This window comes from Balaenoptera acutorostrata, chromosome 1 (genome assembly GCF_949987535.1).
Source record: "Balaenoptera acutorostrata chromosome 1, mBalAcu1.1, whole genome shotgun sequence".
Taxonomy (NCBI): Eukaryota; Metazoa; Chordata; class Mammalia; order Artiodactyla; family Balaenopteridae; genus Balaenoptera; species Balaenoptera acutorostrata.
This window is the reverse complement of record NC_080064.1, coordinates 33,154,297-33,180,163: the sequence shown is the minus strand read 5'-3', so window position 1 is coordinate 33,180,163 and position 25,867 is coordinate 33,154,297. Positions and strand designations below refer to the sequence as shown.

Here is a 25,867-nt window from a genome sequence, read left to right as displayed (position 1 = left end):
TGGTCCCCTGGTCTTGTTCTCTCAAACACACTGTTGTCGGCAATGCAAGAGTGAGCCGCCTGAAACTCAGATCTGACCATGTCACTCCACTGCTTACAACGCTTCAGGCTAAACTCCTTCCTAGGGTGAAGGAAGCCCCCCGTGATCTGACCCAAACCCACTTGAGTCTCACCTCTCACCACACCTTGACTCACATCAGACCTTAGAAACAGAACTGCTTGTGCTTCCTGGAATGTTCTGTGCTCTTGCAGGTTTCTGTCTCTTCCTTCACATGGTACTGTCTGGACGACTCTGCTCCTCACCCCCACCTCACCCACTGGTTAACTCCTCCCTGGCCCCCAGGACTCAGCTCAAACACCTCTGACCTTAGGAAGGCTTCCCTGACCTTCCTAGCTCCCATAAAACATGTAAAAGAGATTCTAAGTCTGTTGCCCCATGATTCTGTAAGTTTCTTGAGAGCAGGGACTACGCCAGATTCATTTTTTTCTTATCTCTTCTTCCCAAATTCTAAAAGCTGATGGGCCCCAAGGCTCAGTCCTCTTCTCCTTATGCTCTCTCCTTAGGTGACTTCATCTGGTCTCATGGCTTTACATACCATCCACACCCTGATGACTCCCAAACCAATACCTCCACCGAACGATCTCCAACACAGACGCCTACCTTTGCTGTCATTTTTTTCCAGATCTCCACACGACTGGCTCCTAATTCAGGTCTCAGTTCCAATGTAACCTCCTTCTGACTGTCCCATCCAAACGGTCCCATACCCACTCTCTCCTCTAAACTTGTCTTACCTTGTATTATTACTACCTGAAATTAAATAATCTATTTACTTGTTTATTGTCCATCTCTCCTACCACAATACCCCATGAGATCAGGGAGTTTTGATTCATTGCTTCATTCCAGAGCCTAAGACAGTGCCTGGCACATTGTAAGCACTTATTGAATATTTGTTGAATGAATTAATACCTAACATAGGCCTGGCACATAATATTTGCTAACATTTGAGTGCAAAGTGCCCTGTGTGCTAAATGCACCACAGGAATTGCTTCATTTTACTTTAAGTATTACCATGAGTCCCATTTTACACTAAGACCCAGGGGCTGAGTAGCTTGCCCAGGTCACAGAGTAAGAAGCGATATGAATACTGGCAGCCTGATCCAGAGCTGACTTTCTTAGCCACTGTGCTATCCTCTCACTTACACCTGGAAGTATTCAAAAGGTGTACTCAAAGGAAGGGCGGGTGTGGGCTCAGCTTTTTATTGGTGTGGGGTTGTGGGGGGGAGTGCTTCTAGTTCTGATGTTCTGGGACTCCAGCAGGTACAGAAATCCAGAGTTCCCTCCCTCACAACTCTAGACACCTCTGGAGAAAGGCCCCCTTTCTGACTGCCTGGGCCTGGGCCTGGCCCCTGCGTATGTTCTGTACAAAGTTTTTTGTTTTTTAATGGAAACACAGTTGATTTACAATGTTGTGCTAATCTCTGCTGTATAGCAAAGTGACTCAGTTATATACATATATACATTCTTTTTTTATATTCTTTTCCATTATGGTTTATCCCAGGAGATTGGATATAGTTCCCTGTGCAGTAGGACCTTGTTGTTTATCCATCCTAAATGTAATAGTTTTTAAAAATACGGAAAGTGAGGGAACTGCCCCTGGAAAGCAGAAAACCTGCGTGGAACTCACCCTCCTCCAGGAGTGACACAGTGAGAGCAAGCGAGCGGTCCTTCCCTGCAATATTTATTAAGGAATTTACACATACACAGGAGAAAGGCAACCAGGAGTTGTGGTTCCCAAAGATGAAATCTTTTAAGCAAAGTTTCCTTGTTTTAATTTTCAAGTGGGGTGAACGATGACTGAGAGGAAAGCTGCCCAGGCACTCTGCCTCATACACCTGGACAGGTGGGGAGACAGAGCAGCCTGGACACACCGGCAGGAGAGAGCGACTGGCAGGGCGGAGAGGGGAAAGGAGGAAGGGAGCTACCAATGAGATTGTACCTTTTTTTAACTAAAGAAAAACTGGCAACAGTTTTAGGCTGTTGATAAATTAACTCCTCTCTGTTGCAAACCTAAAACTAAAAAAACAAAAACAAAAATACCGAGAGCAGATGGGGAGGGAGTGGGAGGCGGAATACACACACACACACACACAAGCAGTACACATGTTAAGCTCTGCATTCCCACGGGAGGGGCTGGTCCTCCAGCCACAAAGTCAGATCCTACTGAAGGCAGGATGGAGGCAGGGAAACGGGTGTGTGTTTTTGTGGGGAACCTTCATAGAGTCTTTGGTACTAATAAAGGCTGGCCGAAGCAGCAAGTCCTGAAGCCTCAGATCCAGAAAGCAATTCAGGGCAAAGTAGAGTCATATTTTCGCTCGTCCTCGTAGGAGGGCGTTTGCCTCACGCCAGGGCTAGGGCCAAACTGCTCTAAGACCCAAGGACTATTTAATTTGATTTCATTACTTTCTTCATTCCCATAAATCAGGGGAGCATCATGCCTCTGTTTATAGCTTATCAGACCTTTCTGAGTCTGATAGGAGGTTTCACCTGGTGGGAAAGGTGCTCAAAGGTGTGCACATTGATCCTGCAGTCTAAGTGCCTTCTGCCAACAGTTACTAGGGTGCTGGTGCCAGGAGAGGACCAGGGCTGAGGCTGGGGAGGGAGTCAGGAGAGCTGGGGGACAGGCACGACAGAAAACAACAGAGAGGTCCGTGTGTTTGGGATGGGGCTGGGCTGGGCAGAATGCCAAGTCCCAAGTGACGGATTGAGCAGTTTCTAAACCAAACAGAGAGAGGTAGGAAAGGGGATGGGGGTGGGGGAGCAGTTGGGGAAAGAGGAAACACGGGGAGAGAGGCGCTGAGGATGGTGGTCGCCATCCAGGTGCGTTGTTTTTATTTCCACATCTGAGGGCTGAGAGTCTGATTTGCTGCCTGTCCGTTCCCGCCGTTCATGGACTGTCCGTAGCTCAGCATGCCGTTGGCGCCACAGAAGTTCATCCCAGCCATATGCTGGGTCATCTGAAAGGGAGAGGGGAGACTCTCAGACCGGGCTGTGGGCCTGCAGCCAATTAGAGCAACAGGCAGGGAAGGAGTCCTTCCGCCTGCGGGGAGGGGAGAGTGAAACAAAGGGGAGCTCTGTCGGGGTACATAACTGCCCTCAACCCCCTCGGATCATTCCGAGGATACCAGACCACGAAGATGAAGGACTTTCCAGAAGGGAGATGTTGTCTGAGACTACTGCTCAGGAAGGGGAAGGGGGAATCCTGGAGCGAGTCAACATAAAAGCAGCATGGGAGGTTAGTCTCTGTTTCTTTTCCAATCTCTCATACTGAAAAGAAGGGGCCTGTTGTGAACTGGCCGTGGCCAACCCTGAGAGTAGAAAGAGAAGCCCCCACGCTGGCGCTCCTGTCTTATCTCCCGCAGAGTCATTACCGACAGTGTCAGGGAAAGTTCTCGAGCAGAGAGAAGAAGAAGAAGAAAAGGAAACTGGACCATTCAGAATGAACAAAGGAAGGCAAAAAAAAAAAAAAAAAAAAGACGAACATGTCTTCAGGTCTTCAGTGTATGAGAAGGGAAATTGCTGGGAGAAAAGAGTCGGTGGCATCAGGCCTGGGTGGGGTTGGGGTCTCTTTATGAATTCAATTGAAAGCCTGGCCTCTGGCAGTGAACAGAAGAAACTATTTCTCAAAGAAAAATGCCTTAAATTTCCCAAGCCTGGTACATTTTCTGTTTAAGTTCTTTTCCTTTAGGAGAAGGTATAACTATTTTTCTTCCGCCAGCTTTTAAAGAAAATTTCAAATTTACAGAAAGGTTGAAAGAATAGTACAATGAAATCCATATATCGCTCCTTAAATTCACCAGTTGTTAACATTTTTGCCTTATTCTCTCTCTGATATATACATATATGTCACCTTTTAAACATTTTGATGGGCACTGAAAATTGCACATATCGTGACATTTCACCCCTTAAATAAGTCAGGAATCATCTCATAAGAAAGAAGATTTTCCTAGAACCACATTACAACTAATATGTCCAAGATGTTTAATATTAACACTATATTCTAATATACATTACATTTCAATTTTACATCTCTTTAGTCTCCTTTAATCTAGAAGAGTCCCCCCGCCATTTTTTCCTGACACTGTTTTAAGAGTCCAGGTTGGTTATTTTGCAGAAAATCCTTCAATTTAGATTTATCTCATGTTTTCTTATGATTGGATCCAAGTTAAATATTTTGGGTAAAAATTCTATGTAAGTGATAATGTGTCCTTCTTAGTATAAGATACCAGAAAGCACATGAAATTAATGTGCCCCACTGTTGATAATTCTATGTTTGATCACTTATCTTAGGTTGTATCCATCATATGTTCTTTCACTGTACTTAATAAGTAATCTGAAGGGTATTTCTTTGAGAATGTGTGAATACCCTGTTCGTTCTACAATTATTAGTTGTCATTCTTCAGCAAAGAAGGCTTTCCCTCCTTCTATCCCACACCTACTTTTTAAAAATATCACTATGGACTCATGGATTTTTTTTCTTGTCTACAGAGTCTAAAAGTTTACTGGGATACGTTAGAGTTGACCATTCTGAGTCAATTTTTCCAGATACACAGTGGGTTCTTTCAATATTATATTCAAGTCTTTTATTTCTAAGAAATGGTCTTGTATTATAGTTTTAAATATATTAATTCTGTTCCACTATTTTGTCTTTTTCTTTGGGAGTCTCCAAATGTATTTATGTTAGGTCTTCTTTGCCTGACTTCTGCATTACTTTCTCTCTGATTCTTATTACGGCTCTCTATATTTAGTTCTCTTCTCTGAGCTGTTTCATGCCTTTCCTCAATGCCAAATATATTTTCAGTTGAATCTATTCTCCTTTGACTAACTTGTAATTCAGTCTATTTCTAAGATAATTGTGTCATTTTTCAATTTGTTTCCTGAGTTCAGTAAACTTTCACTTCACAACTTCCAGTTTTTTGTCCATTTTGGTTCTAAGTTTTAAAATTTCTGATTCAAGCTGTTTTGTCTTATCTGCAAGTGTTTGTTAAAGGACATTTAATTCAGATTGGTGGACTGTGTAACAGTTTTCTTCTACTTCGTGACTGCTTTTGGGGGAGAACTTCCACTTCCTGAAATGTTTTGATTTTCATTTTCTATTTTCTTCTCATAGTAGTTTTGTATGAATGTCATCTGCCACTTTCTGTTTAGTTTGTAGTGCTCTATTTTTCCGAATCAGCAATAATACAGACAGGTGAGAGGGTCTGGGGAGACTACTAGATTTGTTAGTACAAGAGCGCCCTCTTCTGTTAGTATAGTGAAATGATTATTTGGTGGGAAGGAGAATGGTGGATCTTCTGATTTTGTGATTCTCTTTTCCACTTCTCATTTCTTACTTCCCCTTCACCACCAGGTCTCCAAACAGCACCCCCCCCTTCTAGGTCATCCCCATCTCTCCTAGACACAATGCTTTTCCAAAGCTACCACTCATAAACCTATATATTTCAAGTCCCTTGTTTTTGATTCTCCAAGTAACCAGAGTTCTACTCCACCACGTCTCAGACCTCTTCTCCGCATGCCTCTAATCAGGACAGGGCTTTCTCTTTCTAAGGGGTGATTTTATCTATGCTCTGTCACCTCTAGCCCCCTGCTCCCTCTCCTCTTTTCACATGGTCTCTCTGTGATGCTGGCTCTGGTGGATTTCGGTGTTTATGCGCCTACTGTCATGTAATTTGAGGTTTGTAGTATTCTATTAGATGCGGTAGTCGTGAGTTATGGGTGCTTTTATTTGCACTCATCGTTTCTCTGTATAGGTCGTCTTGGTGAATGTGTGGAGAGTTTTAGAATTAGGCAGTTCCCCTTATTCTACAGGAACCCAAAATGCCTTAGAAAGTCTGAGGTTAGACAGATCTTCTGTTAAAAAAATAAATAAATGAAGCAAACCCGAGAATATCTCTTGGCAATATCTCATTTACGCTGCAAGGATTCAAAGGGTAAGGGAGAGACACTAAGTGAGACGGACTTGAGGGAGGCTCAAAACTCTTGTCCTGAGTGAAATGGAGCAGCTTACCTGAGTAAGGTTCCACTGCAGCTGCTGAGCTGGCTGAACCCCGTACACAGTCTGGGGCATAGCTGCCAGGCCTGCCATGTAGCCGGCCTGCTGGGTGGTCATCATTCCGTTTGGCACACCCATCATGGATGCCTGCATGCCACCCATATAGCCTGCAGGCATGGCCATGGGGGCAACCATACCAGAAGCTCCTGGCTGAGCGACCATGCCTACTGGTGGGGGCATCATGCTCCCCATTAGGCTGTTAGGAGGTGTAACCCCAGGGAAGCTGGGGTAGGCTGTGGGATATGCCATCTGAGCAGGAGCCATGAACATTGCTGCCAAGAAAACATACACACAGATCTGTTAAAGAGGAATGCGTACGAGGTGAGTCCGAACTCTCACTGGCTGCTCCTTTCCAGCTAGAATTCCTCAGGATTACTCAACTCAGAATGCTCTTTTACACAGCAAAACGGTTAGACAGAGCCCCTAGAAGACTTGCTATGGCTTCCAGCGGGCTGCTGACCCAGCCACTTCCCCTTTAGGGTCCAGATCCGGACCCTGAGTCAGACTTCACAGAGCTGTGATGCCAGACCCCACAGAAGTATGGCTCTGAGTTACATTAATCTCTATCTCCTGATACTTGGTAGCTTCACAAGGAATGTCATGTTCAGGTTTGTTTGGAGTATGATGTCCTGGCCCCCAGAGCAACTGCCCCTGTCACAACAAATGATTCCTGCATGTAAGGCCTCACGTCTCTGTCTGGCACATTGCCATGACCCCCATGAACTCTACCTTGGGCAGGCATCTGAGGCGTCTGGGATCCATAGAGTGAAAGGATGGAGTCTTTAGAGAGCTGCTTCTTGCCTGTTTCTTCTGATTTGCTCCCTGGCTCTGGAAACAGGTTTAGGTTTTCGGGAACAGAGCCGGCACTCCCCGCGGTTGGCATGGAACCTACAACCTTAGGGCAAAGAGGGCGGGGGGTGGGGATTGGAATGGTCCTCATGGGGGTCTCTGTAAGGACCTCCTGCATCTCTCTGCTGCTTCTAACATTTGCAATAAGAGTTCGTGGCTCAAGTTAATAGCTTCCTGACACTTTTACCATACAAATATCTGGAAACACCTGATAGTTAAGCTCTGGTACAATTCTTTGTTCTTTAGCAAAACAATGTGATTTGGTGGAAAACTAACACATAAACAAATAAAAATGACCTACAACTGATGCATCCAGAGAGAAGTGAATTAAGATCCCAGTGCCACCACTTACTAGTTGTGCAACGAGAAGCTAGTCACATTAACTTTTCTGAACTAACATTTCCTCATCTATAAAAGATCCATTTTGCAGGGTTGTGGTGAGTATTTTAAATCATAAATGAAATATGCAAAATGAGATACAAAATCACCTAGCACTGTGCCTGTTGTACACAGCAGGTATTCCACAAATGGTAGCCATTAAAGGTTTCAAGTCTTTCCTACTTACAAACTCTCTGGCAATAACTCAGGCTGAGGAGCTGACCTACAGGATCAGCCTTTACAACCTGACACACCTTCAACAGAAGTCCACTCAAAGGGCCCACTCTTTTTGGGCAGGAGACAACATGGAATGAATAGTAACCTTAGGCTGTAACACAGATGATAGCGTTAAGGGAAGAATCAAGAAAACCAAAGTCCAGTTCCACCAAGGAAGCATGACTTGGTTCCATGATTACATTATCAAAATCACCCTTTCCAGAATGCTCTTTAATCCTGAGGCACCCACAAGACTCACCTTCCTGGAAACTGAAGAAGAGGGAGATGGAACAGAGGCCAAAAGATCTAAATCCTTCTCTAGGGTATTACTGGTCTTACTATTTGCAATGGAGCAGGACACAGGAGCATCTGGAAAGAGAGATCAAAGTTAAAACGTAGCACTGCTCATTAAGCCCATTCCTTCCTTCTATTCTAGACACAAAGCAGCGAAGGCCCACATGCTCCATCAAGAACCCAGAAATCTATGTTCTGGAACCACCCAGCTTGGATGGGGCATCTCATAAGAGGCCTCGCCCCACATTCCCCAGAACAGTCTGGAGAAGCCTGTAGCCCAGCTTTCAGGCAAAGGACAGCAGAAACCCAGGCTTGAAGGCTACGTTAGCACCACCACAAGGGGGCTGGCTGGCTCCTTTTGGGCTATTTGAGGGGCAAAGCTGTGTAGGATTCATTTTCAGAGGGAAATGGAAAGTATAGACATTAGAAGCCGAAGTAGCCAATAACCTAAATCAGCAGGAATGGACTGAAACAAAGTATAGCCATCAGTACTGTGAAAGGTAAGAATAGGCTCTATTTCTGAAAGGGGTAGAATCACTAGTTCAGGGTTTCAAAAGTTTGGAGGAAAATCATGATCACAAGGTAATGGGCCGTCTCAGAAACAGGATGCACCTGGAAAATGAGAGGGATGGGGGCAGGGCTCACAGGTGCTGGTTTAGTGAAACTTGCTAACGTTTAATGAATGCTTAGTTTGTGCTGGGCAAGGAGTTAAGAGTTTTAGAGGCATTACCTCATTTAATCCTTCCAACATCATCTTTGAAGTAAACTCATATCATCCTCACTACATAGGTTAGGAAAGTAATGTTTAGAGGTTAAGTAAGCTACCCAAGGTCACATAGATAGTAGGTGGCAGAGTTGGGACTTTGGCTTCAATGGCTATGCTCCACCACTACTGTACTTAACCACTACTCTATCACTGTACATTTTTCACAGTACAGTGAAAAATGAAACACCTCTTAGAACAACTGCTCAGATGTAAAACAACAGGAAGAACACGAGGGAACAATCTTAGTGATGAAGCCACCAACTGAAGAGTCCCATCTCTACCTATCTTCCCAGGATCACAGAGAATTCATCAAAATTTGTATGATTATGGGAGTGGAAAAGTCTAACTCTTACCAAGGCCCAACAAATCCATGACAGGTGCTGTGGATTTCGGGGAACTTTTCCGAGGTAGCTGTAGATCTTCTTTTTTCTGTGGCTAAGGTGAAAATACGTTATAGAAAGAAATAAGCAGGTGTTTTTGAACCTTCTATTCTCCTCTCTGCTGTAAAGCCACAGGGGTTCTTGTGGCTTGGCTGCTGTTATTCAGAGAGTTACCAAAGAAACACAACTCAGGAAGCGTCGTGTGAAAAAATCAAGTCAGGAGGCACAGTGCAGAAATCAAACCTAAAGTGAAAAACAAAGCTGTCATCTGTGCTTATTTGGCTTTCTGAAGAGACAGATCTTTCTGAAACCAAGACAACCACAGATCAGGGTATCCAACAGGAGCAGCAGTTTCTGGTCCCAGGAAAAGCCAAGAATAAAGGCAGGTGTCCTATGGTACAAGAGCCAACACATTTCCCAGTGATTAGAAAACCTTTAATACCGAAAAGGAGCTCAGTTAAAGGTTACCTAATTCACTCTGCCAGTATCACTAAGGAATGTGTTCTGCAGACAGTGCAATTCAGAATGATGATAGAAGACTCTTCCTTAAGCAAATAGTAAAAAGTCCTCTTTCCCGAGAATCTAAACTCCTATAGTGGAGCATCTACTACCACTGCCACAATATGTCCTATGGGAAAAGAAAGGTGTCTACTTCCATATGACAGAGCAAGAATACAAGAAGGGATGGTTTAAAATGGATGAGGATAGCCTGGCTTCTGGACTGTTCTTAACCACAACAGGAGAACGAGGTAAAGAAGGTCTAAGGAGAGAAGGACTAATGTAGCATCTGCTCAGAAGGTGTCACAGAGCCTTGGCATTCTGCCCTGAAACGTGCCTCTTGCTCAGATGGGACAGATGCAGTTCCTAAGCTCCCATCTGGACCCCAAAAGAAGTGTTACAGAGCAGATCAGGCAGCAACAAGGCAATGAGAAAGCAGCAGAAATGTCAGCGGGTGATCTAACCTAAACGTGGCCCCCCTTTAGTCCCAGGTGCAATGGTGAGATACGCTATCAACACCACCCCACCCGTCCCCTCCACATGTGAACACGCCACGTGAACAAGGCCATCCACACAGTACACATACTTCCCCACTTACCATTTTAACTTTCTCAAAAACAACAGGTTCCATTTTTTTCTCCGGAGCTGGTTCGCTCCCTCTTTTCCACTTGTCATCTTTTTCTTTCTATGATGATTTAACAAAACAAGACAAAGAACAGGCCCCATGGTGACTAACAGTTCAACAAATTATAACCTCAAATGGCCCAAAAGGACACAAATATCCCTACTGAATCTGATGTAGGAGTCTGACAGACTCGGGGTTTCTTGGTGTGGGGCATGAGCGTTGGCTTCTTCCACCCTGGCCTCAAGGCTGCAACAGGCATCTTTCAAATTTCTTAAGCACCTCCCTCCTTGTTCTGCCTAACACACTTATGACCGCTAGTGTGGACTGGGTTATCTACAGGGGTTAAACCATTTCACCGGTTTGCTGCCCCTTTTTGACCCTAGTTTAACTTGCTCATCTTGGCACAGGGGTGAAAACTGTTCATCTTACTCGGCATACAGCCTTTGTGATTTTCTAACTTCCATCAAAAGTTCTCTCCCTCTTCATCTCCTTTTTTAAAAATAAGAAAATAAATCAAGCTTAAAGGTTAGAAAAACAAAACCCAAGAAAATAAGGCAAAAATGAGTAAAAGGATTCAAGTATCCCTTTTAGGGTGTCCTGAATGCATCACCTGTATAAAACCAAAAAGCACATCAAAACCAGAATATTAGAAAGTCTTTCTCAGTTTTTGTTACTTTCAGAGGCAGTTTCATAATACTTGCACAGATTATACTGTTACTGGTCACATTTTTATCATTAAAAGAAATCTAAATGCATAACAGAGCCACAAAGTAAACAAGAACACAGGCATATAATAGGAAGTATAGGCGGCGGAGGTGGGGCTCGCGTCGGGCCCGCCCGGGGAGCCGCAGGCAGTGGTCGAGGAGGCGGCGCGGACCGACAGTAGCGCCCGCGCTGCGGCCCACGGGATCGCGCCGCGACCGTCCGGGCCGGCCCCGAGGAGCGCCCGCCGCCGCCGCCGCCGCCGCCGCCGCCGCCGCGCGGACCAAGGTTATGAACGTGATTTCTGATGAAACTGGATTGGAATAATTTTCATGATCTTTGTATATTTATATATATTTTAAAATTTTGCATTTGACTTAAAGTGCCATGAGAAAATTTGCGTATTGCAAGGTGGTCCTAGCCACCTCCTTGATTTGGGTACTCTTGGATATGTTCCTGCTGTTTTACTTCAGTGAATGCAACAAATGTGATGAAAAAAAAGAGAGAGGACTTCCTGCTGGGGATGTTCTAGAGCCAGTACAAAAGCCTCATGAAGGTCCTGGAGAAATGGGGAAACCAGTCGTCATTCCCAAAGAGGATCAAGAAAAGATGAAAGAGATGTTTAAAATCAATCAGTTCAGGCTTCCCCGTTGGCGCAGTGGTTGAGAATCTGCTTGCTAATGCAGGGGACACGGGTTCGAGCCCTGGTCTGGGACGATCCCACATGCCGCGGAGCAACTGGGCCCATGGGCCACAACTACTGAGCCTGTGCGTCTGGAGCCTGTGCTCTGCAACAAGAAAGGCCGCGACAGTGAGAGGCCCGCGCACTGCGATGAAGAGTGGCCCCCGCTCGCTGCAACTGGAGAAAGCCCTCGCACAGAAACAAAGACCCAACACAGCCAAAAATAAATAAATTTATTTTAAAAAAAAAAGGATAAAATCAATCAGTTCAATTTAACGGCAAGTGAGATGATTGCACTCAACAGATCTTCACCAGATGTTAGGTTAGAAGGGTGTAAAACAAAGGTGTATCTAGATAATGTTCCTGGATACAAGGAATATTATCACAACAAGTGTGGTGATTGTTTCCCACAATGAGGCTTGGAGCACACTTCTGCGAACTGTCCATAGTGTCATTAATTGCTCACCAAGACACATGCTAGAAGAAATTGTTCTAGTAGATGATGCCAGTGAAAGAGACTTTTTGAAAAGACCTCTAGAGAGTTATGTGAAAAAATTAAATTACCAGTTCATGTAATTCGAATGAAGCCATGCTCTGGATTGATCAGAGCTAGGTTAAAAGGAGCTGCAGTGTCTAAAGGCCAAATGATCACCTTTTTAGATGCTCACTGTGAGTGTACAGTGGGGTGGCTGGAGCCTCTCTTAGCCAGGATCAAACATGACAGGAAGACAGTGGACTATCCTATCACTGATGTGATCAGTGATGATACTTTTGAGTACATGGCAGGTTCTGACATGACCTATGGTGGATTCAACTGGAAGCTCAATTTTCACTGGTATCCTGTTCCCCAAAGAGAAATGGACAGAAGGAAAGGTGATTGAACTCTTCCTGTGAGAACACCTACAATGGCAGGAGGCCTTTTTTCAACAGACAGAGATTACTTTCAGGAAATTGGAACATATGATGCTGGAATGGATATTTGGGGAGGAGAAAACCTAGAAATTTCCTTTAGGATTTGGCAGTGTGGAGGAACTTTGGAGATTGTTACTTGCTCACATGTTGGACATGTGTTTCGGAAAGCTATACCCTACATGTTTCCAGGAGGCACAGGGCAGATTATCCATAAAAATAACAGATGACTTGCAGAAGTGTGGATGGATGAATTCAAGCATTTCTTCTATATAATTTCTCCAGGTGTTACAAAGGTAGATTATGGAGATATATCACCAAGACTTGGTCTAAGACGCAAACTCCAATGCAGACCTTTCTCTTGGTACCTAGAGAATATTTATGCCAATTCTCAGATTCCACATCACTATTTCTCTTTGGGAGAGATATGAAATGTGGCAACAAATCAGTGTCTGGATAACATGGCTAGAAAAGAGAATGAAAAAGTTGGAATTTTTAACTGTCACAGTATGGGAGGTAATCAGGTTTTCTCTTACACTGCCAACAAAGAAATTAGAACAGATGACCTTTGCTTGGGTGTCTCCAAACTTAATGGCCCAGTCACAATGCTCAAATGCCACCACCTAAAAGGCAACCAACTTTAGGAGTATGACCCGGTGAAATTAACCCTGCAGCATGTGAACAGTAATCAGTGCCTAGATAAAGCCACGGAAGAGGACAGCCAGGTGCCCAGCATTAGAGACTGCAATGGAAGCCAGTCCCAGCAGTGGCTTCTTCGAAATGTCACCCTTCCAGAAATATTCTGAGACCAAATTTACAAAAAAAGAAAAAAATAAGGATTGACTGGGCTACCTCAGCATCCATTTCTGCCACATTCTTAAGTAGCAAAAAAGGAAAAGTGCTTTCCTCCTGTAGGATGTAGGGTTTATCAGCCATTAAAACTTAGACTGCTCTCGCTTTCACTAGCTGTGAACCGGCCCTCCTGTCCAAGGATATGAAACTACGTAGTAGCGAGACTGTGCACACTGATGTTTACAAGATTGGAAGAGTCTTCCATCAAGAATCATTGTAAAGAATATTCAGACTGAAACAATCTACGAAAATGTGATTTCCAGAGAGCTGAACCTTTTATGGTTTGCTTGCATATCAGTAATTTCTGCTGAATATGCTTTTATAATGAAGAGACGTCCAAGATTTTTTTTCTGATTAGAACTGGTAGCCAGTGTATTAAATATTGATATAAAAATAAATGAAAAAGAACTGGAACCAGATTCAGAATCATGAAAACATTTTTACAACAATTTAAAAAAACTATATTAAACAGGGTTTAAAGGAAATTAAAACAGAACTATGAGAAGTACCATTTGTTATAGTATAGTATCAAATTTCTATATAGATTTTACACCTCAGTGGGGAAAAATAACTGATTCCGATGACATTCATTCTGTTTTCATCTGTGGTAGTCATGGATGCTTTTCTTTTCCCTTGGGGTGCTGAAATTGAGCTGAAAAAGTGGCTCTTTGAACATAGTTTTAATTGCTTTCTACAGTTTTTATTTAGTTTGTGGGCTGTTGGAATTGTAATTTTTAATTTCCTTCAAAATATGGAGATTTAAAATAATGTCTGGTCTCACTGAACAAGTTTGATATCTCAGTTGCTCTTGGGTCAACTGGCTTATAGACTTTCTCTCACACACACAAATTTCTTATTAGATCTTCAACTTCCTAACTTGATTCAACTGATTATGCTTAATACCCAAGATTCATACTACTGTACTACAGATTCGTTTTCACAGCAATAAATCTTCTGTTCTTTGTTTATGATTCCACTCAACAAAAGGCCTGTAGAAGTGATTTATTATTTGGGTATTTGGAGATGATACGTTTGATGGATTTTTCGAAAACTTTTTTCACTCCATACTCAGATGTGCTTCATTGTCAAGTGCATATTTACATTAGGTTCTTGAATTGTAATGTCGATCTGCTGCTTTTTTTAAAAATAAAATTTGACTAAAAAAAAAAGGAAGTATAGCATACACATGAAAAATGGTCAGCCCTGCTAATCATCAAAAAGTGAAATTTAAAATTCATTTTGGGGGGAATTCACTGGAGGTCCAGTGGTTAGAACTCTGCGCTTACATTGCTGAGGGCCCAGGTTCGATCCCCGGCTGGGGAGCTAAGATCCCTCAAGCTGCAAGGCATAGCCAAAAAAAAAAAAAAAGCACTTTTTGAGGGAGAAAAATCTTAATAATAATATCTAATATTGGTAGGGATTGAGTAAAACTACCACTCTTACCCAATGCTAAGAAGACAGTATAAAATAGCACAACTTCTAGAAAGTATATTGGCAAAAGTACGAAGAGACAAATACTGAAACCCTTTGCCCTAGATAATACAATATTTTGTAATGTATCTTAAGAAAATAATCCAAAACATGGAAAAGGTTATATACACCAAGAACTTCATCCCAGAATTTTATATGCTGAAGAAAAACTTAACCTTTATGCCACAGAGGAGAATAGTAAAATAAACTGTGATCTAGTTACTCACTGAATAAGATTCAACAATTACAAGTTGTGAAAACTAACAAGTAATGTTACCAAAAAAAAAAATGATGTGTTAAGTCGAGTGAAAGCAGGAGACATTCTATATAACTGTATTATAATTACACCTCCAAAAAGTAGGAAAAAAATGGGAGAACACACCAAAATGATAATCATTAGTAAAGATAAGAGTAGGCATGGATTTTCCACTTTAACTTTCATATTATCTATAAAGTGGTATTATAATCATGAAGAACACATGCAGCTATGTCTGTTTCATGCATAGTGTAATGCTTTAATACAGAACACTTTATTTCTTGAAGTTAAAAATGTCTTACCTGTCCATTTAAAAAGAATACTCTTTAATTAACAAAGGCAGTTTCTTTTAGATTTGATAATAAATGCCTTCACTTAGCAAATATTAATTCTTGGCATATAAATCTTTGCAAGAATATTTTTAAAAAATCTAAGTACAGGGGCTTCCCTGGTGGTGCAGTGGTTGAGAATCTGCCTGCTAATGCAGGGGACACGGGTTCGAGCCCTGGTCTGGGAAGATCCCACATGCCGCGGAGCAACTGGGCCCATGAGCCACAACTACTGAGCCTGCGCGCCTGGAGCCTGTGCTCCGCAGCAGGAGAGGCCGCGATGGTGAGAGGCCCGCGCACCGCCATGAAGAGCGGCCCCCGCTTGCCGCCACTAGAGAAAGCCCTCGCACAGAAACGAGGACCCAACACAGCCAAAAAAAAAAAAAAAAAATCTAAGTACATCAAATAAAAAAGTTTGAAATAGCTCTTTGGCACATAGGAGATATTTCCTTCCTAAATGAAAACATTCAGTGAGTAAAACAGGCTGCTTTCATGGGGTACGGTACACCAGCAACCTAATTACGAATGAACACTATCTCCATATAGCTACTCTTTCCTTTTCTCCCACCTTCTGAATTACCTCAGATACCTTTTTCTGACCTCGTCTGATTTCATATGTTCTGGTACAATGAGTAGAGCTATGCAGACAGACCATAGTTTTCTACAAATGAAAGGAAACGTTTGTGCTTTGGTTTCAAACCCTTTTTGATGATGCCATCCAAGCCGTAGCTGTACACTGGGTTAATTCTTTCTTGGGACAGTTAGAATAACTTCCAGGTCCCTTTTCTGGATGACTGTGAGGTAAGAGTCCTTCATACTAAGTTGAGAAGGAATTATCTTTACCTAACTACGCGTATTACCCTGCACTTGCCTACACTGAAATTCACCTCCCAGTTAGTGTTCCTTTTCACACAAGCTCAAAAGATCAGTCTGGAGCTGATTCCAATTAGCTTGACTTTAAATTACCTGGAAGGGCTTAGAGCCCTGTGTAAACTTAATGATTTCACTGGCTAGTACATCTTCTATTAACATAAACAACAGATAGAAGATAGAGGATAGCTAGATAGGTCCTTGGCTAGAACTGGAGAATCCCATATTCTCCATACTTCCTTGGTTAGAGAAACAGTCAATTATTCCAAAGCAGATTTACTATAGAGTCTTGTCAAAGGCTTTTTGAAGGTCTAAATAGTCATATTTATTGGTTCCTCTCTAGTTGTCATTAGTCAGGCATGTTTTCTTCTTCCAGAAACCGTGTTGTATTTCCTCCTGTATGTTATACTTGTCCAGTTATCATACACTGTATTTCAGATTCTAACTACACGCCTAGGATGAAAAGTGTATTTGGCAACTGGGAGTCTCCTAAAACCCCCTCTCAAGAACAAGGGTCCCATTGGCAGTCTGTTGACACACTGGAAATAATATGCTGGTCAAACTGAAGGAAACTCTGGTGCTTTAATTACACCTAATTTTGTTGACTGCATTTACAGCAAAAAAATGCACACACACACACACACACACACACATGTATATACATACACACACATATTATTCTGTTTGATCTAGTATGCCCAACATGTCCATCTGAAGAATTTGGAGCTGGGAATCACTAACATCTAAATCCAAATCAAGGTAAAGAATTCACTGATGGTTGGTCCATCCCTGTGGCAAAAGTTTGCTCCATGATACCTCATGGTCTTGATTCTATAGCTGGCTTTTTTCTACTTTTTTTTTTTCTTTATGGTCTTAGAGTATTCTGGTAGCTGTTCTTCAGATTCCCACCTGGGCTGATTAATAAGCAAATTATTTATTATGAACAAAACTTGAAAGATTTACAACCAACCCTAAAGGCATTGATGTCCAGACTTCGGTCCATGTATTTCTTCTTCTCATATTTATCTCGAATAAATCCCTCGACAGCTCTGCAGAAAGCTTATTAAGGATAAATCAAACAAATCTTTTTCATGGAATGACTATAAAAGGTCAATTGGTATCCCATGGAACATCGTTCTCCTCTCTCCCTCCTGCCTGGTTTCCCCACATGGCTCCTGTCTCTTCACGTGGGGTTTCCCTGACCAAAACCTTTAAATGCCTCCTTCGTGGTTACTGCAGGGAATCACCATTTCCTAGGATTTTCCTTCAGAGTAATGATAGTAGAAAATGGGATCAATCTTCATTTTGACATCAGTGGAGCCTGTGGCTATTCTAGAATACAGGTAAAGCAGTCAATTATCTATTTTAAAGCCCTTAAGTCAACAAGTCTTAAACAAAGGCACCCAAGTGCCCCTTATAACCTCTTGTGCCCCACTGCCAGATTCTGATCAGTGGATCCTCTGCAGGGCCCCAAATCTGCATTTAACAGGTTCCACCTGCACCCACCAAAAGCAAACTCTAATAAGATGGTCTACAAACCACATTTTGAGAAGCACTGCGTTCAGGGGGTTTGGTTTTGTGAGCTGGGTGCTATCTCCTTTGGAGGGGATGGGGGAAGAAAGTTATGGATTCACTGGTCAACAACAATTAATTCTTTGAGCTAGGATATAAAAAGGTGTTAAAAATGAATGGCAGTTTTGCTAACTCAACATAGCACAATAAACTATTCTTTTTATCAAACAATGGTTTCAGAGATCCAAAAATTATTGGAGATGTCACTTTATGGAAGAATTCACAGTGAACCACTGCAGTCTTAATTCCTGAACAAGTCTTCCCCATGTGACACCACCATTCTGACATTAGAAAGTATACGTGGACTTCCTATGTGTCTTGGTTGCAGGAGAGAGGAAAAGCCAGACTTCGACTAATCCATATATAAATATGGCCCAGTCAGATCATGGGTTCTGAGTCTTGTGTGACTCTCCCAAAACACCAAAAAAACCACTCAGCCTTCTGAGTTGCTCCAGAAAAGATACGGGTCTATTTGAGGTCGCCGAAAGGTCTCAGGCAGGTAGGCTTCATAAAGTCGGTTTGCCTTTCCATTCCCCATCTCTTGCATGCACTGCAATAAAAAAGATGTGGAAACAAGGAATGTCACATCAGGAAAGAACTGAAAAACTTCTCACCCAATTGTACCATTTTACAATTGAAGAACCAAGCTAGGGAGTGGCAGCACCGAGATTTAAACCTGTATTCTGATTTCCAATCCATGATTCTCTCTGCTCTACTCCCAACCATTTACTTTCACAGCTGTCTTTCCTGCCACCCCTCCTCCTTTTATTGAAAGATTTGTCTGACAGGATACACTTAATTCAATAATAATTCAAGATCCCATTTCAAAGTCCAAGACATAGCTGCCAATCAAAATGTCTACTTGGCAGGCAATAATCAGTGCCTAATCAGGCAGGCAATAATCAGGAACAACTACAATTCTGAGTTTATAGCAGTAATTAACCTATTCCGCTGTATTACCAATAAATGTGTTTCTCATTAGGCTTTTGAAAGACTCCTTAACACTTCTGAGAGAGAAATTCCAAGATTTTCAAAAATCTTCAAATTCCCAAATACCTCCATGGCATGTAATTTCCTTCATAAGATGCAGTAAAGTGTAACTGGAAAATATAACTAACCTTTTAGTCCTTTAGTGAATCCATAAAAATAATCTAAAGTAACTTCTAAAGCCATTTTCTGTTAAGAATAACCTCTTATTTCTAACACCAACATTAGCAGCTGGTTTTCTTTGGAGCCTCTTTCCCCCCAAAAAAAGGAAAAAAAAAATTTTTTAATTACTTTAACAAGTTTCAATGCAGGAAGAGAATATAGAACAATGAAGCCACATCGAGGTGCAGCACTTGGGCCAGGCTGGACTCACTAACTTAAGTGTCTCATGCCCAGCCCGCCAACCTAACAGCAAGCAAGATTCATATATGCATTTCTGCAATAAAACATTATTATAAGTCTATGTGTTGGAAGGTTTTCTTTTCTTAAGTGAGTATCTAAAACTATAAACGTTAGATCTGCAAATGCCAAGGCCCTTAGAAAATCATCCAAGGATTCCCCCTTTATACCTTCATGGATCCATGGGGTCCTAGTCCATAGACTCTTTGTGCTTTGAAGGAAGCAAAATATAAGTAGAATAACTTGTGTCTTAAATATAAAGATTAAAAATGTTAAATGTGACATAAGTGTTTAACAACTAAACTTTCCTTTACCTTCGCCTTTATGCCCAGTTTGACTGAAATGCATCCGGGACTATTTTTACATGGAAGTATGGGAGCAGTTGACTCACTCTTGGGCTGTGTAAATACCTGGATCTGTTCCTGAGTCCACTGGTCGAGGTTAACTGACTTTACCCTGGATATGTGCACCCCGAGATTCCTGTGGATTCCAGCACATCGAATGCAGATGAACACACCAATGTTCCAGGAGGCCCATCGTGGTCCTGTGGAGGTCAGGAACAGGGCAATAAAGTACAAATTAAAACAACATTCAAGACCCAAAGTGGAATATTTAGATTATCAGACAACATTTCTGCTAGAACATAAGTAAGAGAATTGTTACCACAATCATCTTTAGAAAACTTTTTTTTAGATTTTATTTTTATTTTTTTGGCTGTGCTGTGCAGCTTGCAGGATCTTAGTTCCCCAACCAGGGATTGAACCTAGGCCCTGGCAGTGAAAGTGCTGAGTCCTAACCACTGGACCGCCAGGGAATTCCCATAATCATCTTTCTCTAAAAAATTGGTTTTGTTCATTCCTCCAAGAATCAGCTTTCTTTAAGTTTAAATTTTTTAAGTGTACAATACAGTGGTTTTTAGTATTCTCAGACAGTTGTACACCATCACCACCATCTAATTCTGGTGATGGTGTACACCCCAAAAAGAAATCTCAAGCCCATTAGCAAGCACTCCCCATTTCCTCCCAACTTCCCCCCACCCCAGCCCCAGGCAACCACAAATCTACTTTCTGTCTCTGTAGATTTGCCAATTCTGGACATTTCATATAAATGGGATTATATAATGTGTGGGCATTTGAGTATGGAGCAGCTTTTTACAGTGTCTGATAATATGAGTGTTGAAATGCAAATATTATAATACTGTTACTCATGGTTTTTAAAAATCCCAGGAGAACAATGGGAAGTCATGTCACATTCTATTTAGTATCTTACACGAACAGCCCTCCCTCAAGAAACATTTCAATGGTAGTGAGACCTGGATTCAGTTTTCCTACTAGGAAAAAAGATACAGACATGCCATGCCAGCTCAAGGCTCAGCCTGAAATTTAAAACTTTGTTTATCTTCCCCTCCCAACCAGGCCTATAAAATATGCATCCAGATTCACTTAATAGGATCCTTTCCCCTCGGGCTGATGTCCCTACTTTACCCAACTACAGAATTATTTAGATTCACAATTGTCAAATAATAAAGATACTTATAGCAATAAAAAAGAAATCTCAGATATGTATTTCAGTAAAATTCTGTTACATAATCTCCTGCCAACTTTGCTCACCCTAATAATCACTCTGGGAAATTTTCAAACTCTTCTTCATAATTTTTATACAGGATAAAACTGACTTACTTTTATATGACACCTGCCAAACACTTGCTGAAAAATCACTAATATTTCCTCTGCCATCATTCCACTAAGCAGAAATTTACCACATAAAAGAAGCATGATGTCAAAGTTAGAGGTTTTGATAAAGAGGTGAAAAGACACTAATTGATTTTCTACAGAGATAAACAGGACCTGCATTTGGAGCAACAAAGGACATGAGGTTTCAATTCTGCTGGACACAGATAATAGTTTGGTTGGTCTAAGGGTTTTGGCAGCAGTTTTAATAAGGGAATGCTAGAATCATATGGCAGAAAATTATTCTTAGAAATTTGAATCCACAATTATTATAAGTAAGAATGTAATTTTTGGACAAAGATATTACTGATACTATGGCAAAAACTACAAATACAGAAGGCTCAAGTCCTCCTTATAACCACCAGGTGGTGTTCTCGGCCTGAAATTTTATCCCAATACCCTCTTACTGCTCTAATCTTGCTAGGCTCAGATAGATTTATCTTCTAAAAAGACCTTCAGTCCCTTCAAATCCCCAGACAGATTTGCACAGTAGATCTGCTATGTAGCCAATAAACACACAAATGATCCACACACTTCTTTCAGTGGGAATTAACATAAACACAAAACAGAAAACCTAAATAGATGTGAATGAGGTTCCTTAGCGTGCTGTATGTCTATTTTGGGTTACAGTTTTCATAAAGGAACTCAGATAAAATCTAAATTATACAGGAGTTTAAATAGGACCAAAAGTTAATATTTCATGTTTCTTTACCATTTTCCCTTTGCTCTAGATTCTAGAACTCATAAGATAGTTACATTATATTTGTTTGCTAACAAAATTAGAAGCCAAAATTCTAGCCAAAATTAGTGTAGAAGCTACACTAATTAAAAGGTAGCTGTGGTGCAGTGGTTAAGAATCTGCCTGCCAATGCAGGTGACACGGGTTCGATCCCTGGTCCAGGAAGCAACTAAGCCCATGCGCCACAACTACTGAGCCTGCGCTCTAGAGCCCGCGAGCCACAACTACTGAAGGCCACACGCCTAGAGCCCGTGCTTCGCAATAAGAGAAGCCACCACAATGAGAAGCCCGTGCACCGCAATGAAGAGTAGCCCCCCGTTCACTGCAACTACAGAAAGCCCGTGCTCAGCAACAAAGACCCAACGCAGCCAAAAATTAAAAAAGTAAAAAAGTAAAAAGTTACCTGTGTAATGTTATGCTATTTGCTTCCTGACCCTAAGTCTGGAGAAGGTGATTCCCAAACATCTAAGCTACTGTCACAACCGCGGAATTTCTCCAGATCCCGTTCCAGAGTATTTAACGTCTCTTTGCCTCGGAGGAATACAAGACTAAATCCTGATATTCTGGAGCCACTAACAAGGCCTCAGTATAGAAACACAGGCAAAAAAATTTTCATGAAAGGTCAGAGGAAGCCTTCTCTGCTCCCCCTCCCACATCCCTCCTACAACCTTTTCCCTGTGAAATACAGACAGTTCTATCTCAGACACTCAGCCTCCTTTAGTTTTAAGCCACTAGATTTATTAATCAATAACTGCATGCTCCATAAAGGATTCTGAAATTGGAGAAAAGGAAAACACAGGAGAGATACTTATATGGCTGAAAATATGGGAAAATGGTGTTGTTATTAAAAGCATAATCTTTGCAGCCAGAAAAAAACTTACATTTCGAAGGTCAGCTTTATCAATGATTAGCTGTGTGACCTTCAGAGAGATACTTAAGCTTCCTAAACCCCAGTTTCCTCATCTACAAAATGTGTACAATAATATTCACCTCACAGTGCTGAGAATGTGGAGGGGTAATAATAAAAGAGAGCTACATATAAGAACATGAGATTTCTGGAACCCATTTCCCATTCATCTCCTTCATGATAAGAGCATGTTTTGTTTTTTTTTTAATTAATTATTTTTGGCTGCGTTGGGTCTTTGTTGCTGCGCCTGGGCTTCCTCTAGTTGCGGCGAGCGGGGGCTACTTTTCGTTGTGGTGCGCGGGCTTCTCATTGCGGTAGCTTCTCTTTGTTGCAGAGCACAGGCTCTAAGCATGCGGGCTTCAGTAGTTGTGGCACGTGGGCTCAGTAGTTGTGGCACGTGGGCTCAGTAGTTGTGGCTCGCGGGCTCTAGAGCGCAGGCTCAGTAGTTGTGGTGCACGGGATTAGTTGCTCCGCGGTTGTGGGATCTTCCCTGACCAGGTCTCGAACCCGTGTCCCCTGCATTGGCAGGTGGATTCTTAACCACTGTGCCACCAGGGAAGTCCGATAAGAGCATGTTAACGAATTCATATGTATAAACCAACACTATGCAACACCACAGAATGCTGCTTGTTAGACAGGAATGTGAGTTCTAGTCCTAAAACGTCAGAATCAAAATCAACGGACTGAAGAGCAGAAAGAAACTTACCCTCGATACAATTTCAAAGTCTTCTAGAAAACATGAAATTTTAAGCAGCTTCTTTTATCTCCCTCAAAATATTCCCTGAGAATATACTACTTAAACCCCCAGCTGTTCCCCTTTTCTGTTATACGCCCCCGCCCTGCCCTGGTGTCCATACACGCCTCCACTGCACACACAGAGGAAGGTGGGAAGCTGACAGCCATCTGATGTGCCTGGATTCCACAGTACCTGGTACTGTTGCTACAAGGCCAGCCTAGGATACATGCAAAGATAATCCAATTGTTCCATACACACTGGCCATGGCAACCAGGGAGAAAATATAAAAGATACCATTTTGAAGTTGAAAATGGAAAGAGACTCTGAGAGGCAATATTTCAAACCATTTTGAAAGCAAAGACGATAGACAGCAATATAAACTGGTAGTGATTAGCACAACATAAGAGCAAGGTCATGGCTAAGTGAACATATTCATCAGGGGCCTACAAGCAGGCTCAGGAAGCATTAAGCAATATTAAAATTAACAAATACTCACTCTGCAATGAGGGATCAGTAAAAATGAAGAAAGTATATGGATTTGGCTAATCTGTCAAGAAATCAGCTCTAGTAAGTACCAGCCCAGTATCAGGGAAATCTGGGCTTACACTGACTAGTTACATGCCTTTTGACAAGATTCTCCAGGGCTTATTTCTCCATTTGTAAAATGGAAAGCATATAAATAAATCCCATTTACATTCAACTACTGGATGGCTTCTACATAACCGAGTTAACTACTGATGCCCAGCTGCAAATTTTTTTTGCTGCTGGAACTTCCCCCATCACCAGAGCTACTAGGCCTAGGAGGGTTCTGGGCTTGAGAAATCAGCAGAGAGAAGAGAACTAGAGTTACAGATAGCTTGAAGCTACTATTATAATAATTACAACTTGTTGATCTCTAACCTACAGAGTTCCAAAACATAAATGTTAAGGGGGAAAAAAAAACATTGCTAAATCAATGGATACCCATAAATTAGACCTGCCAGCATCGTGGAGCTGTTGAAAAGCTCTTCAGCAGCAAGAAGGGTCAAGGAAGGGAGAGAAATTCTCTTCCATCTTCCATCCAAGCCCTGTTGAATCTACCTTGGAAACTTGCCCAGGATCTATCCATTTCTACCTAGACCTTCTCATATCTCACCTATAAGCATTCATTTTTTTTTAAATGGGCATAAGAGTTTTTGTTAGCTCTTCTTTAAAAATTTTTATTGAAATATAGTTAATTTACAATGTTGTATTAAGCATTCATTCTTTTACTATTATTTGTTGAGTACCTACTATGTGCCAAGCACTCTGCCTGCTAGGTACCAGGAATACAAAAGCAGAGACAATGAAGATGAAATTCCCTATTTCAAAGAGCTCACAGACTAACAACTAAACAGACTCCCACCAGAATAATCTCTCCAAAACACAAATCTGTACAGATCAGGCCCTCAAATGTAAACTTTTCATGTAGTCTCAAATATAGAGGTGAAAATGTAAATTGGTGCTAATTTTCTGAATGGCATATTCCAAACTGAACTCTCAATCTCTTGCCACAAAACCTGTTCTTCCTCCATTCTTCTCCATCTTAATCAATTACACCTCCATCCGTTCAAACGCAGCAGTCAGAAATTTATACATCATTTTTTATACCTGTCTTCTTCAACCGCCATATCTACACCATCACCAAGACCAAATATCTCTCAAATCAGTATCTCCTCTCTCCATCTGCAACACTATTTCTCTAATCCAAACTCACCAGATCTCTTGGACTAGTGCAATAACCTCCTAATTAATGTCTCTCTCCGCTTTTACATTCCCTTCTCCTCCAACACCAAACCAAAACCATTCTCTGCAAAACAGTCAGCTTGAGCTCTTAAAGAAGCAAAAGTGACCTTGTCACTCAGCTGCTTAAAACCTTTCTAGGGAAGCCTGCCTTCTGTCACTGTTGGATTAAAGAACAAAATCCTTAACGTGGTCTCCAAGGTCTTACATGATCTGGCCCATGGCTACTTCCCCAGCTTCTCAACTCCAATCACGCCAGCCTTCTTTCATTTCCTCAAAACACCAACATGTTCTTTACTTAGGGCTTCTGGCCTTTGTACACGCTGCTCTCACTGCCTAAAGAGCTCCTTCCCCAACCACTATCCACCCCTTGTAGCCTGGTCAACTCCTATATATCATGAAGGTCTCAGCTGAAAAGCTTCTTCCTCAAAGGAGCCTTTCCTTGGTCCCCCAACCTAAACCAGATTATATTCTCTCTTCCATCTTTTCTTCTGGTTTTTACACTTCGTTATGGAAAATTTCAAACGCACAAAAGCCGAGCATAATTAACCAGCAGCTTCAGCAATTATCAACCTCTGGCCAATCTTATTTTAGCTATACTCCCACACACTCAACTCCCAACCTTGGAATATTTTGAAGCAAATCCCAAATATCATACCATTCAATCTGTATATATTTTGGTATATACCTCTAAAAATAAGGACTTTTCAAAGGTTATAAACTTTCATTTATTTTACCCTTTACTTTTTCTTTCTAAGTTGTACCATATTCTATCATATATTTATTTGTGTGATTGCTGAACATGTCTTTTCCACTAAACTATAAGTGCCACAAGAGCAGGCAGATCTGTG

General features: G+C 41.8%; 1 protein-coding gene and 1 pseudogene across 1 annotated transcript in view; one reads left to right on the top strand and one right to left on the bottom strand.

Annotated features, from left to right (window-relative positions):
• Window positions 1-2,137: 2,137 nt before the first annotated feature.
• The window catches only part of SMAP2 (small ArfGAP2), a 47,672-nt gene continuing 23,942 nt past the window's right edge, over window positions 2,138-25,867 (bottom strand). The window contains exons 2-10 of the mRNA XM_007164698.2: window positions 19,554-19,687; window positions 18,222-18,307; window positions 17,156-17,234; window positions 10,089-10,175; window positions 8,966-9,047; window positions 7,812-7,921; window positions 6,839-7,004; window positions 6,065-6,381; window positions 2,138-3,014 (exon numbers count right to left, since the gene is read on the bottom strand). Coding sequence (XP_007164760.1) covers window positions 2,889-3,014; window positions 6,065-6,381; window positions 6,839-7,004; window positions 7,812-7,921; window positions 8,966-9,047; window positions 10,089-10,175; window positions 17,156-17,234; window positions 18,222-18,307; window positions 19,554-19,687 — 1,187 coding nt within the window. The 3' untranslated portion in view covers window positions 2,138-2,888. The remainder of the gene's footprint in view (window positions 3,015-6,064; window positions 6,382-6,838; window positions 7,005-7,811; window positions 7,922-8,965; window positions 9,048-10,088; window positions 10,176-17,155; window positions 17,235-18,221; window positions 18,308-19,553; window positions 19,688-25,867) is intronic.
• On the top strand, window positions 11,187-13,380 carry LOC114236408 (polypeptide N-acetylgalactosaminyltransferase 1-like; annotated as a pseudogene).